This window comes from Amblyomma mixtum, chromosome 10 (genome assembly GCF_055824585.1).
Source record: "Amblyomma mixtum isolate Tamu chromosome 10, ASM5582458v1, whole genome shotgun sequence".
In the NCBI taxonomy this organism is placed as follows: Eukaryota; Metazoa; Arthropoda; class Arachnida; order Ixodida; family Ixodidae; genus Amblyomma; species Amblyomma mixtum.
This window is the reverse complement of record NC_143021.1, coordinates 141980843-141996282: the sequence shown is the minus strand read 5'-3', so window position 1 is coordinate 141996282 and position 15440 is coordinate 141980843. Positions and strand designations below refer to the sequence as shown.

At 45.2% G+C, this 15440-nt stretch overlaps 1 protein-coding gene across 1 annotated transcript; it reads left to right on the top strand.

Annotated features, from left to right (window-relative positions):
- Positions 1 to 477: 477 nt before the first annotated feature.
- Positions 478 to 11710, top strand: LOC149327139 (retinaldehyde-binding protein 1-like). The gene is made up of 4 exons (XM_089564795.1): positions 478 to 702; positions 1421 to 1660; positions 2871 to 3064; positions 11579 to 11710. Exons 1-4 carry the CDS (start codon positions 546 to 548, stop codon positions 11708 to 11710), a joined length of 723 nt encoding a protein of 240 aa, XP_089420921.1. The 5' UTR covers positions 478 to 545.
- Positions 11711 to 15440: the final 3730 nt, after the last annotated feature.

The following is a 15440-nucleotide window of genomic DNA, read 5'->3' as shown; positions in this document are numbered from 1 at the left end:
GGCTGTTTCCTAATAAAATTATTGAAGTCGTACAGCCGATACAGGGTTTTTAAGTTCATTATGAAAAATCCAGGCGCTAACAAACAACGACACAGAAGGGACACAGCGTTTTTAAATGACACCTTTTGCAGAATTTTCTGGCGACTGCCTTTTGTTTCCAAGAAAATTCTGTAATGACGATGAAGAGACGTGACATAAGGCAACGCGTTACGTGATCCCCGTCGTTAACCGTTGTGCCAAGGACTGCGTGTCCACCGATGTACAGGCAGCACAGTTAGGTTAAAGCGGTGTCCATTTTTCAGGGAGCCAGAGACAGCTCATGCGCGCTTGTGTGCGCCTGCATCGCTTTGAAGGCTGGCGCCGGCTTTGGCGGCCGCAGCAAACGGTTTCCAAACAGCTGTGACACGGCTATCAGGAGTGCCCCGAGCCGCGCAGACACTTTCTCCGCTGAGAGTGTCTGCTTCCTTTGCAGTGTTGCTTGACGCTTCGGCTGTGCGGTGCCTTCTAAGTCGACTCTGCTGCTTTCGTTGGCACAGCTATCTGAGATGGCTGGTGTGTACATAAAGAAGTCAACGGACAACATGTTCGATACGTCCAAGGATGCCCTCCCTGTTAGGCTCCAACAGATCGCCGAAGATCAGCTTGGAGAGACTCCAGAGCGGAGAAAGGAATCCCTCGCGAAACTTTTGCAGCTTTTATCAGGTGAGGTAGAAATTCGACTGCCTAAAAATGAGTGAACGAGAGTGCACCCGTTTTACAGGCGGCTTTACAAAGTGCCAGAGGCAGGGTAATATTATATTTCGTTTTTTTTAACGTTATCTCCCACAAGCAACTTAAGCTGTCACTAGAATAACTACTGGCGGGAAGCTTGGCCACTTCACCGGTTATTTGCTGCCATTGTTAAAATTCAGTGAGGTTTATATTCCGACTGAGATTTTAAGTAGAGAAATAATCAACCTTGGTCCACCGAGGGAAGACTGAAGTAAGTAGAACTCAATACGTTCATTCATCTCTTCTAAGTTCCGCAACGTTGCCGGACCCATTAATATATAGAGCTTTCTTGGAAAGACGCTGAACGTTATAGAACTAACCGTTTAAGACCGACTGGCTGAAGAGTTTTACCCTTTGTGGCGTCTGGCCACAAGCGACTCATGTCCAAGTAGCGACCTTTTTTTGAAGAAGCTAAACGCGAACTGTTTCACAACCTTCTCGCCGCAGATAAACTTGAATGCTAATAACTTTCTAGTCATCATACTGGTCTGCACGCAGTCTGTGTCTGTAAAAGCGGTCAGAAAACCACATGGAGTGCTCAGGCGAGGAATCTTTCATAAAAAAAATTACAGATTGTAGGTTTAGGATGGAAGAGCGGATGTTTTACTGAGAACACACCTGGAAAATTTTAACCCGCTGTCTACTGCAGAGGAGGAGGATCTCAATTCCCGGAAGGATGCGCAATTTCTTCTGCGCTTTCTACACGTGCGGAAATACAACGTTGAAGCAGCCCTACGCACCGCAAAGAACTACTACAAGATCCGGAACACTAGCGGTCCGGCCTTTCGGGACTTTCTGCCCTCCAAAGTGTCTCCGGTCACGCGAAAACTCATGATGGTATTGCAAGAAAAGGACGTACATGGACGCCGCATCTTCCTGTTCAAACCCGGTGGGTAATGTTTCCGAAGCAACCTGCCTTCATATTGCAGAGAATTGTTCGAGCATATATCCAGATCATTTTTATGTAGGTAGAAGGCTTAGTGGTTTCCACTTATTGATAGCTTTGGCAACACAGTGGCCACCTGATATAGTGCCAAAATCTTGGAAACCAAACAAAAGGTGAGATCTTGCCGTCTGATACTGCGACCTTCAAGTGCGCTAGTATTTTTACGTCAAAGTAAAAGAAATTCTGCAGTAAACAGAAAGTTTAAGACAAGATACGCCAATCTTGTGACATGTGCAGCCAAAGTACATTTCCTGCATGGCGCGGATGTATACGTATACAGGTCCACTGGCGCACCTGGCGAGAAGGTTTTCATGCAACAGTGCTATCTAATATGTCATTTAATGTTTAATCAAACAGCACGCGAGTCTTTAGCTCTACGTGTCACCTGAGTTGCGGCAGCTACTCTGAAGCTAGTAAAAAATAATACGCAGTAATTGCGGTGCGTAGTAAAAGGTATTCTTGCTGCGTAAATACCCGAGGTGTAATTATATGTAGTGTTGTGCTGGCCTCCAGAAGGTTTCCGAAAAGAACGTTCATTTTGCGTTCGAAAAGTATGGCGAGAACGCCTGCTAACAGATGCATCTTTTTTTACATGCCATTTCTGGTGTCTCCGTTAAAAACTGGGCTGTGTTTAAGATTGCAGCTGTTTTAGTTATTACGCTCAGTGCTTGATGTAACATTCATTGAAAAATTGTTCTAGTCTAAAGCGCACGCTTCATGCCTACTAAAGAAAGGTTTGTTATATTACTGGATCTGGTACAGCAAGTAATTATTTTCTTACGGTCGAAAAACAGGCAGTTGACCCATTCAGGTGCGGAAGTATTCAGACACCTGAGGCGAAAGACAATCAGAGTCATTGCAACTGTGCACGAGAAGCTTATGCTGGCACCACGTCTAGAGAGCGGCCACCTCTTTTTTTTTTCGCAACCTCCAATTCGTACTTATTTTTCAAATAAAATTTTATAAGCTGAGCCATGTACCCGAGCAGTTGGTCCAGCTGTGCACCAAGCGCTTAATGATTCCTAAAATCACGAATAATTTAACGAAGTGCCGGTAATAGAGTAAAATATCTCAATACACCAGAAATATTTGACACCTAGGAATTGACGCGTTAACTCCATTCGAAACAGTCGCATCTTCTCCGTTTTCTCAGGTTCTTGGAATCTCGATGAATCTTCATACGTCGATGTTCACCGGGCCATTATGCTGTGCATGGAACACTTGGCTATGGATCCAACGACCCATACGTTGGGCATGGTTACCCTGTTTGACTACGGAGGCTTCACACCCGACAAAGTGCTCGCCATTAATGTCGGCTTGATCAGGCGGGGCTTCGAATATTTACAGGTAAGTAGATAAGTCGAGACCCCGCGAACAATTCAACTTTTAGTAGATTGAAACAACTGAAGAGAGCACCCACCCTTTTTGATTGTCCTCAAAAATTACCTTGACACCGTTTACCTCATTGTAATAGGGAGATATATGCACAATAATGAAAGGAAAAGCAATTCTTCCGTGCGTCCCAGCCCGGCATTCCACGACCTGGTGAGAGCACTTCATACGATGGAAAGGTCTTGCTGGCAACGCAGCACTGATTTACGATATCGCGTGCCAAGTCTATGGCCGCGAATTTCTGGTATTCTATTTGTTCGTCAATTTTTTTTCTACTTCTGCTTTTTTACTAGTCATTTTATCTTCGCCACGCAGAGACAGTATATCCCACTACAGACCCGCCGCGGTGGCACAGTGGTTATGGAGCTCGGCTACTGACTCAGAAGACGCGGGTTCGATCCCGGCCGTGGCGGTCAAATATTGATTGAGGCGAAATACCAGAGGCCCGTGTACTGTGCGATGTCAGTGCACGTTAAAGAACCGCAGGTGGTTTTTAGACCATATCACACGTCCTAGTCGACAAGACTGTACTGTATTTCGCAACCAATACAGTCGCGTCCTGCTGAGAAAGGTGTGCTAATTGGCATTCTGATATAAGCGAAGTCAACAAGTTTGAGCGCCGGTAGTCAAACGAACAGCGGCAAGTAAAATATTCGAGGCGGCAGTTTGCTGACCCAAAGTGCGGGGAGGCTACATCCTTAAGTGCTGTGTTGCTGCTTGTGTCACTGAAGCGTTGTTAAAATGTTAAACTTCGTCTCTGAGAGTGGAACGCGACAGCGTCTTGCAACGCTTCCAGGGAGCCAACAGAACGCCATCGCCCGTTCGGCTGTACGCCTTCGTCGTCGGTAAATGGTTTTTGAGCATAGGAATTGTATCTGTCTCATAATAATGTTTTCAACAGCGCAAACTACACAAGGACACAAGACGATGAAACACACACACGAGCGCTCGTGTGTGTGTTTCATCGTCTTGTGTCCTTGTGTAGCTTGCGCTGTTGAAAAAATTATTATGAATAACCAACTAGCCCGTGACCTCACCCTGCTCAAGTATCTGTCTTGCAGATCTCGGTGGACACCTGAACCTCGCCGTAACGGGATGTGAGGAAGATGGGAGTGAACGAAGACGCCGTATTAGCTGGACGCGCCCTTGTTCATTCCAAACCATCGAGCTGGCATAGCGGAGTGGTCAGCATGCTCGTCTCGCACAACTACTCGCTTTTATTTATTTATGTGGTCTGACTAGAAAGATTATTAGGCTAATTGATTAACTATTATTACTCAATTCGTCATTAATTATCATGCAATTATCATAGAATTCCTTAATTCGTGCTCTAATATCTTTCGAATGCCATCGATTAAGTATCGATTAAGTAACGACTGGGATATGCCCATATAAGACACGTAATCGAAACGCGGACACATCTGCAGACACAGCTGCCGACACGGCTGCTAACGACAGTATAAGGCACTAAAGGCTTTCGCCTTAAAAAATTCAAAGCAACAAATTCTGGAACAGTGAGGGAAAGAAAAGCATTACTGGTCAAAATTTCGAGAAACCTAGTTATTTCCGCCTTAGATTGCTTTAGCGAGCGCTGCAATTTGCTCATTGAATGACTGTGTTTTTCTCATGACGGAGTAGTCAGGTCCGGTGTCCACCAAGGCACTAACCGCGTGACCGTCGACCATAACTTCAAGGTCACTTGTTCGCGTTTTCGTATTGCACGTTGTCTTCGGTGTACGATCTTGGCTTCGTTGGGCAGTGAGTCTGCGGTGGGCGTACTCAGACGTCACTTCTCTGGGCGGTGGTATAAGGTTAAAGTCTGGCCGCGTCGTCGTCGTCGTCGTCGGTGTTGTCGTAGTCGAGGCATGGTCTTGCGTTTTCGTCGATAGAGGATCTTTGCTCTTGCGCTCAGAAGGAACCTCACCTCCAGAGACTGCTTTATTCAGTTTAACCGTCGGGGGCTGGGGGAGCGTCCACGCATCGCGTAACCTGGGCTAGGAGATACAAAGCGCGGTGAAGATGGCGACGGGGAACGTGATAGGCAGCTCGGCGATGAGCATCCTTCCCGACGCAAAAAATCCTCTTTTTGAGCTGGTCGCTGGCCGGGTCGGGGTCGTGGAGCGTCGTAAGAGAAGCCTCGGATGCCCAGTCCTCTGTATGGGCAGTGCCGGAGGACGTGACCGACTTCGCCACCGTGGAAGCATAGTGGGCGGAGCTGGTTGGGAGTTCTCCACTCGTCGCATGTCCTCGGCTGTGTGCGACGCTCGTAGGACGGGCGGGTTGGGGCAAGAGGGCGGCGGTCCAACGCAGCTGGCTGAGGGCGATAGGGGCTTGGGTCCTGTCGTCGAGGTGCAGGACGGCGCACTGCTGCGGCGTAAGTCACGGCTGTGGGCTGCAGAGGCTGCGTGGTTGTCGGCGTCACACCCAAGGCCTGTTGAACCTCGTCCCGGATGACGTCAGTGAGCGATGAAAGCCTCGGATGCATTCCCGTTGGCAGCAATCGCCGGAGCTCTTCTCGCACAACTTGACGGATAACCTCCCGCAGGTTGTCGTTGTTAGCGGTGTACAGGCAATTTGCTGAGAAAACGCGCTGCTGGCGGTCATACTGGCGGGCTCGGGCATCATGAGTTTTTTCCATAGTGGATGCCTCCTCTATGAATTCCGCGACAGTTTTTGGTGGTTTGCGGAAGAGGCCGGCAAAGAGTTGCTCTTTAACTCCTCCCATGAGCAGCTTTACTTTTTCTTCTTCCTTCATGTTTGCGTCGGCACGCCGGAAGAGACGCTTCATTTCCTCATTGTACACTGCAACGGTCTCGTTTGGGTGTTGTATGCGAGACTGTAGCAGCTGCTGGGCTCTCTCCTTTCGCACGACGTTCGTGAAGGTCTTTAGAAGCTGCTCCTTGAAGGTTTCCCAGTTCGTGAGGCTAGCTTCCTCATTCTCAAACCAGATCCTTGCTGGTCCCTCCAAGGCGAAGAAGACGTACCTAAGTTTCGTGGCATCGTCCCAGTTCTTGCTTGAAGATAGCCACACGGTCGAACTGTTCCAGCCATTCTTCCGGGTCGGCACCAGGCGAAGCGTCGAAGGCAAAGCCCTCTCCATTTGCTAGGATTTTCTATAGCGCGCAGCGCCTCAGTTTCTGGTTGCATGCCAACGAAGACACTGGAACGTCTGCACATGGCCGTTGCGGACTGGCGTTTCGCCCGCCACGAGCCTCCCCTGAACAGGGTCATGACGTCACGCATCACGTGACGTCATGACCCTGTCAGCCAATGGGAAGTATGTAACGGTAGGTGGTCGCATTTTGTTTTTTTTTTTGGCGGTGATGATTTTCATGCTATTTCACTTTAGAAATGCTGCAGGTGCAATGCCTTTTCTGCTATCTGGCATGTACGCCTACCTCCGCGGCCTCATATTATTCAACCACATGCGTGCTTTACTTCTATGTGACGTGTCCGCTCTCTTAAGGTCCGCTTGGCGCAGCTGGTCGCATTATTTATTTATTTTTTGTTTTTGGGTCATGTTTGCGAGCAATACAAACTGTAGATTGTTCTGTTCAGCGATTAGTTCTTTTCATCATCATCATCATTTATTGAACCCTTAAAGATCCCGTCTGGGACATTAAATAAGGGGGGGGGGAAGACAGTGATGTGAAACAGTCATACAAAAGCATGTAAGCATAGAAAAGCATAACAAAAGAACAAAAAATAACAATAACAAATTTGACGTGAAATTAGCGTCAGGTGATTCAAATAGAACAGAATATATATGGCAAAGCAGTTGTATATAAATTACACATTAAAAAGTACGGAAATGAAATAAGTGGGAAAACACTTGGGGGGGGGGGGGGGGGGTGTCGCAATAACACAAGCAGTTCAAATTGCACTCATTGTGTGATAAGTTTCCATTGTCCTTAATATAAGCTGATGTATTCTGCGCGGAATTGTATTTAAAATTTATATAGGTGCACTACTTAACGTCTTTTAAATAACACTGCAGTTAATTTAAAAGTGTACCAAGGATAAATCTATAAAATAATTCTTCTGAGCAAAAATCGATTCTAGTGCTGTTTCTAGTTATGCTCATGTTTGCCCGACAACAGAAGACTCCATTATTGCTCACGAAATTGCATATATTTGCATCTATTTCCATCTATGGAGAAGCCTGCGTACATTTTTTTTTTTGCACTATCTAGAAGATTGGTGGACCTCTACTGATAGAGGGCAGCTGCAATTGATCCACAGCATCCCTTTAGCAATCTGTGCTTTTAAACCAAATGACGCTTTGTGAGGTCCTGCCGACTTCCCAGAAAATGTTTTAGGCAGCATAGAATTTTGTTCTGTTAATAGAACTTGTGATTTCATTATGCAGTGCTTCCCAAAGCATTTACCCTGAAGACAAATTGAAATAAAGAAACCATTTCACATTACTCTCAACGGACCGGGCGTCCTCTGTGGTCACCTGATTATCTTCTTTTAACCAGCTCAGCTCAGCGTTGAAACCGGCTTATAGAATCTATTATTCCTAAATTTGATCATAAAAGTGACTGCATATTTTCTTTAATGGCTTTGGGCAGTGGCATGATGAAATAACAAGATACCACATCATGATTAATGAAGCGTTTATTCGCAATGAATTTCGTTTAAGCGCCGCTTCATATGGTCGCCAGTGTGCTTATTCACCACGTGTTCTTGACCTAATGATTTCTGTAAAAATAAGAAAATGTTACTGCTGTTTTCCCGTATTATTTGCGTAATATTCACTAATAGGGAGGCAGCGTCTAAGCAATTGTAGACAAATTTGAGGAGTTTACTCTGTCTTAATAGGAGGAGATGCATTCAAGCGAATGATGGACGTAAATTTTGTGGAATTACATCTTTTGCTTTAATCCGAAACTTGTGTTGTGAATATGGCTCCGTAGTAGCTAAAAAAGTTCCTAGCTTTCTAGGCGTCTTATAGGAGCGCACAATAATTAACGAAAGCATATCCGCTCACGAAGCGACCAACGCCACCAGTGCAAGTTTTTTTGTCAGCATAACCAGCGCGCTAGCGATTACATCGTGACCCTTCCTCACATACAGTGCCACTACACGTTGAATAAGCACGAGTTAACATGGCTTTCACTAAGGAGAAAGCTCGCAATGATGCTGCAGTCCACACTGCGGCTTGCGGTTCGTTGTTTTTAAGGGCGTACCACATGTTACTGAATTTTGCAGTTTGCCTTGTAGCCCTGTCTGTCACGCGAGATGAGCAGTGGCGCTCGACAGCAGAGTGCTTGGTCATCTGCTCGCTGTTTTTCGCCTCTCACAATCGCTACATTTGCAGCCAAACGACAACGCGTTCCCAGAGCACGTTCGGCGATCGCCCATGCACGGAGTGACTCTGAGAGTAAGTCTATTCCCACGATGTTTCAAATTTAAACCAAGAAATGCGTCGACCACGTGGTTCATACTCCGAAAGGTGGGCTTCCCTTGAAGCTCTAGAAGGTAGCAGAAGAGTAGTTTGGGGGACACCCTAGCAGAGGCAGGAGGCCCTACAGAAACTTTCCCTCTCCTTCCTGGTTGGGTATGCAACAAAACTGCTTGACCCTTGTCTTTTACGGGCCTCTGTTCGTCCCCCGCTTCTGCATCGTCATTGTGCATTGCTAGGTGCGTGTGCCTTTGTGGCCTTGCTCCGCTGTGCTCAAACACGTTTTTAAGGCGAAAGCCTTTAATGCCTCATTCTGTCGTTAGCAGACGCGTCGGCAGGAACGTCGAAAGACGCGTCGGCAGGAATGTCGACAGACGCGTCGGCAGCCGTGTCGACAGACGCATCGGCAGATTTGTCCGCCTTTCGGCGCCACTGCTTAGAAAGAAACTGCGCCGAAGGCGGGAATCGAACCAGCGCCTTTGGCATTTGAAGAGGAGACGCTACCACTCCGCCACGAAGGCTCAAGGTTGCAGCATGAATAAAGGCGCATCTAGTGAATGCAGAGGTTTCATAAATAAAATAAAAGGAATAAAATGAAGGAAAGGAAAATAAAAATAAGAAAATAAGCAAAAATAAAAGCCAAATAAAATAGGATATGAAAGTATAAATAAAAAACAATAAACACAAGATAGGAGCAAAAATAAAAAGAATATGAAAAATAAAAAAGTAAATACAAACAAACAGTGCGCCAGGAAACGCTTTCGCCTTGCAGCACTTTAGAGAGCCAAAGTCCCCCTCAATTATGACGGGTGTCCACCGAGATTTGTGCGACAGTTACTCCTTTCCTGAAAAACAGTTTTCTGCACTCTGTGCCTTCCGTGTTGTCTGAGGCGTCTTGGCAACATTTTTTCTTTCGCGGCAGGCCTTTGACAACTCTACAGGTGCGTAGTTTCTCTCTGAACTTTTGATATCTTTTTAGCTATTTTTTGCGGCTTCTAGCACCTCGTGCAATCTTTACCTTTGTCGGCCTCTGTTTGCGCTCCTCGATCTACGAAATGGAATGGAAGGGCCAATGGAAGGCCAGCGCCGGACATGTCTGTCATTGTGTGCTGTCTGTCCCGCGCTGTTGCTCAAAGTTGTCAACGGACTCTTGTTTGTCGTTGGGATTCGAAAGTTCGCGATCGCCTTCGCTCTGAAACCGACCCCGCCATGCGTACCCGGCTGAAAAGACTGGCACAACAAATGGACCCGTACTCTCTCCGCTTTACCGACTCCTTCATTTTACTGTATTTTTGCTTTTTATGAGTTGGCTTCAAGGCTGTCGCCGGACGCTCCCTCTTCAGTTTTTTTTCCTCTATGCGGCTTGCAGGCGTGTGCGAATACGGAAGGCGCTGCGGAAAGCGTGCGCGCAGCGAGCAGACGACCCGAAGAACCGGCTAGGCCCAACCTTCGCCCGTCAGTCAGAACGATATACCAATGGAATTTATTTCGTGAAAGTTTTCAGTATGACGTCAACCCGAAGGCTCGGGAGCCAGAGCAGAGGATGAGGATGTTTGCTTCTGGAAGGAAAGAACGAACGGGCTTTGACTTCAATTTTTACATCTTTTCGGGGCGCGCATGGCTCTGGTAGTTTGCATAGGTTATCTTCGATGCTTTATCTACACGATGGGCTTGTTTCTTTAAAATGTCCGGACCCCTGCATAGTTGCTGTTTAACTCGCTCTTTAATACGCTCCCAGATGACAGTGCGCCGCATTCAAGGCTATCGCGCCGCCGTTGTCACCCTTTCTCCAAACAACCTGTTTACATGAGTCGGTCGGGGGACCTTTCTTCTGGCGTGGCTTCTTATACTGCATGCACTTCTTCCTCTCTCAATGGCACTGCCGCTTCTCTGTCCGGCTTTGCACAATGTCGGGCGTCTACACCAAGAAATGCGTGGACGATATGTTGGATAATACCGAAGGAGGGCTGCCGTTCAAGCTGCAGCGGATAGCCGAAGACGAGCTTGGCGAAACACCGGCTGTGCTGTTGTTGGACTACGCTGAATTCAGAGCTGACAAGATTCTGTCGCTCAGCACCGGGCTCATCCGAAGAGCACTAGAATGCATTCAGGTGCGGATCTGGATTTCAGTTATGTCGCTTGGACAGTATACCAAACAGACAGTGACAGTCGAAGGCTGTGTACAAGTAAGAAAAAAAAACCCAGCCTGTCGCTTAAAGTACGCCTTATGGCATGGTTCAATTAACGACCACGCAATAATATTGAAATAGTAGGTGCTATTCCCGAGATGCCGCTCTCTCTGTGCCAATATCTGAGCTAATAGTACAGGAAAGTGCAGAGGCGTTAAGGCTGAAAATATTACAAAACAATTTTAGCGGCTACGACCCGTCTGCACGCTGGGAGCCAGACAGCCGAGCCTAATGTGGCTGTACCGACTACGATAACCTGGCGGCGCCGATGAGATATTCAGCGCGAGGACAGTATGGAGGTAGCGACAACGTAAGGATAAAGTGATCAGTTTGCTGCTCAATCCGGGAAATATTTTCAGTTAACGATGCATCGGCTGTAAGCAATAAACGAGAATGCTGAGTAGGTGTCTTCTATTCGGAATCATAGGCACATTTTTTTTTCCGTCGCAGTTCTCTTAAAACATTTTAGTCCTCCATAGTAAAAAATGAAACACAAGTATCTAAATTAAAAATTCTTCAAATAACCTGCACATATAAAATTCGCCTCGCGCGTGATAAGTGAAAAGACCTACCGCTAATATGCCGCTGTTAGCTTTCCCGGTAGACAAGATAATGCGTGCACGCAACCAATCGTGCTTCTAGAATAAAGCAATTTGTTTTGGGATTGTTAAGCACTTTTGAAGTGCGGAAAAAAAAACTTATGCAACTAAGAAACCTGATACCTAAACCGGCTTGTCATGAATGGCCGACTATACGGCAAAAATATAAGGTTGAAAAGACACGTTCCAGTGCATTTTTGCTATTCCGGAGAAAACTGCTATTGTAGAGAAAATGCACCTGCGCTCCCTAATAAAGAATTTTTCTCTACTTCAGGACTGCATGCCGACGAAGATGAAGGCTGTGCATACTGTTAGGCAAACCTATGCTTTCGACCTCTTCTTCGCACTCATAAAGCCATTCATAAAAGCTAAGTTAGCCGAAAGGGTAACCCTAGAGTCCTTCTGATTATATTTAGATTTCACATAGTTTTGTCGGTTCGTCTAAGTTGCATTATAGAAGAAAATGCCGATCAAGATGGCAGCATTCACATGCCCTGACAGCAGGGTTCAGAATAGTGGCATGATTCCGCATAGAAACCCCTTTGTGCTGTGCACTGAGGAAATAACCTACAAGATCCCACTTTCATGCGGCAAGGCGCACATTGGGCAGTAAGCATATGCCTTAATGAGCGATTAAGGGAGCACCATAAGGAAGTTAGGGATGGCGGTTCCAGCAATTTGGCACGGCACTGTTGTGCTCACAAAAGTAAGCCTGGTTCTAAAGAATGCAATGTTATTGGTAGAAATTCGGATAGATTAACAAGAGAAATTATCGAGGTCGTCGCAGTCGAAAGAGCTGGACCTGAAAGCTGCGTCAGCATTCTGTCATTGTCGCTGACATGGCATTCTTAGACTCGGGGCAGCGAGTCGGGGCAACGTGTTGCATTTGCTTTTTAAGGTTGTTGTTTTTTCTTCATGTATAAATTTGTATTGTATTTGTCCCCTGAGTTCATGCTGCAGTATGGAACATAAAGCATTCACACGTATGGCATGAAATTTTCTGGACTTCATGTGTCTATAAACAAGTTTTTATAGCTCTAAATTTGTGTAGCATCTGCTATTTTTACGAGCAATTCATGTAGTGGAACAAATACCTCGAAATGTGCTTAAAAAAGCTTTAAGTTTTGCAACTGCAATGATTGCTGAGAAATTGTGCCTCTTTTGGACGCCGACGGAATGCTGCTGGGACAGTTCGTACTACTGGTACATTTCAAAGGAGGGAGCCTCTAAACATAAAACGAAGGCAACAAATGTCCTGATTGTTTTCCTTCGTAGGGCTTTAACTCTGAAGGCTCACTGGAACAGCCCAATTTGCGAAGTTCCAAACGGGAGCGCACATGAAAACGCAAAGCTAGCTTTCTTCTAAGAACAGCCGACTAAGAGTTCTCTCGTAAACAAATTAAGTTTAAAGTCGTAGGACTGTAGGACGTGCTCTAGGACGACTACTGGGCGCATTTTCCAATTTCGCACATGCGTACGTAGTGCGCCCCCGACAAAATATATGCCCCAAGGGATTTGTTAATAAGGCCTATTGCTAAGCTATTGGATGCCTCGTATTCTTTTGTATGCTATTGTAATGCTATTGTATGTCTCCTTTTCGTTCTAAGCGACCATGACGTTTCAAAAGAGGAATGGAGTCGCGTCCTCAATCCTTCCATGCTTTGGACGGCTATAGATGTGCTAAGAAGCCCCGCTAAAAAGCTTAGAAGCGATCCTCTTGGACTGTAAACTTTTCACGGAGGCTGTACCTTGCAGGCCAAAATGTCTTGATGGTAAATGCCTCCTGGTAAAGTACTTTAGGTCAGTAGCCTTTAGCAGGCAATAACATTAAGTGCCCACCGTAACTAGCGCTCGATATTCGCCGCTTAGCCATGCTCAGCACTCGGATAAATTTTACTTCGGAGAAAATCATGCAATGTTTTTTAATTCAATTTGCTTTAAAAATTCAGTCTCGCATCTGAAGTATCCATTGATGAAACTTTTGTGCGAGTTTTTCAAGATTCAGGCTTTCTGCTACAGAACACAAACATTAAAAGAATTCATGGTGAGCACGTGTTGTCTACGTTTTGTGAGGAGCTCACGTTCGCCGTGCTGTTTATGCTAAACAGATGCGATAAATAAAATTAACATTCTTTAGCAGCTGTTATAACAAATAGATCGACGCCAGGAGGAAAACATGTAGAATGAGAGTATTGTTTCCATCTACTTGCGTCCCACTGATCGCGATCAATAATACAAAGACCTACATACAAACTGTCGCTTGGGTAGACGGAATGGATTCTAAAAAAAAGCAAATGTGACATCTATCTGGCGTTACGCGATTAAAGGTATGCTTAAGACTTTTTGCCACTGTCATATCCGATGTTCCACGGCCACAGAAACATGACAGAATTAAACTATATGAGCACCTTGTCTTATAAAAACACATGCGGCATGTGTGCATTCAAACGAAAAGCCTGTGGACCAAGCAGATGTATTCGTAATTGGTGTATTTAAGCGTAGGAAAACACGTTGAAGCTTTTGTGGTAAGAACGTTTGTTTGACAAATATGGAAAGAAAATTACTGAAATTCCCTTCGTTAAAGAACATGCTGATGAAAAAAATACGCTGTGAAAGCAATAATCTTTTTCGGGCACAGGTTACGTAGCGCATAAACTGATATCATGGTTGAATAATGACGCCGCAGTTCTTTTTTTCTGCACTCAACTCAAGCCATGAAAATTTTCTTTTCAGTTAATACAACGTTAAACGCCCGAGGTCTATGCAAAAGGCATGAGCAGTTTGCATCAAAGCGCTGGAGCAATGTGCACCACGCATTCAAAATTCAAATTTGAAAGCAGCCCACAGTTTGAGGCGGAGCGCTCGCGTCTATGTTGTTTGGGGCTTTGTCTTTGCACTGCCTCAAAGCTAGAAGCGGAGACGAGGGGTAATTTTCAAGCAGGGAGGTGCAGTGCTTGTAGCTTTGCACAAGGCTAACGCATAGTGTACAGAGGTGTGCTTGCAGTAATTTTTTATAATTTCAAATCGAATGCGGCAAAAGTTACGTGCTGCTCAAGCTGCTTTAACTAATGACATTGAATATCTTGCAAGCATTAGTAAAATGCAAACAGATTCATTAAAAGCTGGACAGTACGTAACTGTTTAAAGCAACATTTGGGAAATAAGCACACCAAAACAAGCGCTTTACAAGGCGATTAAAAAGCGGAACGACGTGAACACGGATTCTTTTTTGACTGTTGGACCTGTTTTATTAAAGCAGCAACGAAGCCTCATGAAATAGTTTGAAGCCTTCATGCAGATGATTTGTTTAGGAGAACACTTTGCCCTGAAAGGTAAGCGTCATGAGGGATCTGGCCAGAGAACAGTAGACAGTACTCATAAAATAGGAAAATTTGAACCGGAAGAAAGGACCTATTACAGAAGTTCCGAAGTATAGCATAACGCTGTTGTGAGCAGTCTTGAATATTCCAGTACGCCTAAATAAATCGGAGATTTTTTATACAGATATTAGATTCTAAACATTGAGTTGATTGTAGCATTGTTCAGAGCAATGAGTGAAAGATGCGAATGTTTTCTCCATGCTAATGCGTACGAGTTATCGTGAAATACGGCTGTGAATCGGGAAATCAGCACCATTTAAGCGCATGATAACCTGGTATTTTTTCCTGCCGTTCAACTAAGACTGTTACTACTCGATGAAGCAATGAGAACCGAACGTTATGAGTGTTGTACTTGAACAATTAAGAGCGCATTTTTCTGCTTTTTTTGCTGTTTCATATGAGATAATTTTATGACAAACAAGATTAGGGTTTTAAATCATCTGCCTGCTCGCTTAACACGAATCTGTAAGCATTTCTGGTACAGAATAACCAGACTCAAGTACGTGACAGGGAATTTTTCCTGAAAATTGATTGAAATGCGCTTCATGCACTGAGCACGTGGAGCGGAGTGCGTAAATTTTTTTTAGTTCCACACCACTACGATTTGAAGAGATTGCCAAATGGCTGTCTATATGCCCTTTGGAAAAAAAATCACAACTCAACAAAAAACAACGGTCATTGATTTCCCAAAATTTTCCAGGTGCTCGCATGAGCAAATGAAATATGAAATTTTGGCACCATGAAATTTGTCCTCGT

Bases quoted from the DNA above. Each gene is read 5' to 3' on its own strand.
- LOC149327139 (XM_089564795.1), top strand. From the start codon at position 546: ATGGCTGGTGTGTACATAAAGAAGTCAACGGACAACATGTTCGATACG. The intron at 703-1,420 runs GTGAGGTAGAAA...TGTCTACTGCAG, and splicing joins ACTTTTGCAGCTTTTATCAG to AGGAGGAGGATCTCAATTCC. The intron at 3,065-11,578 runs GTAAGTAGATAA...TCTCTACTTCAG, and splicing joins GGGGCTTCGAATATTTACAG to GACTGCATGCCGACGAAGAT.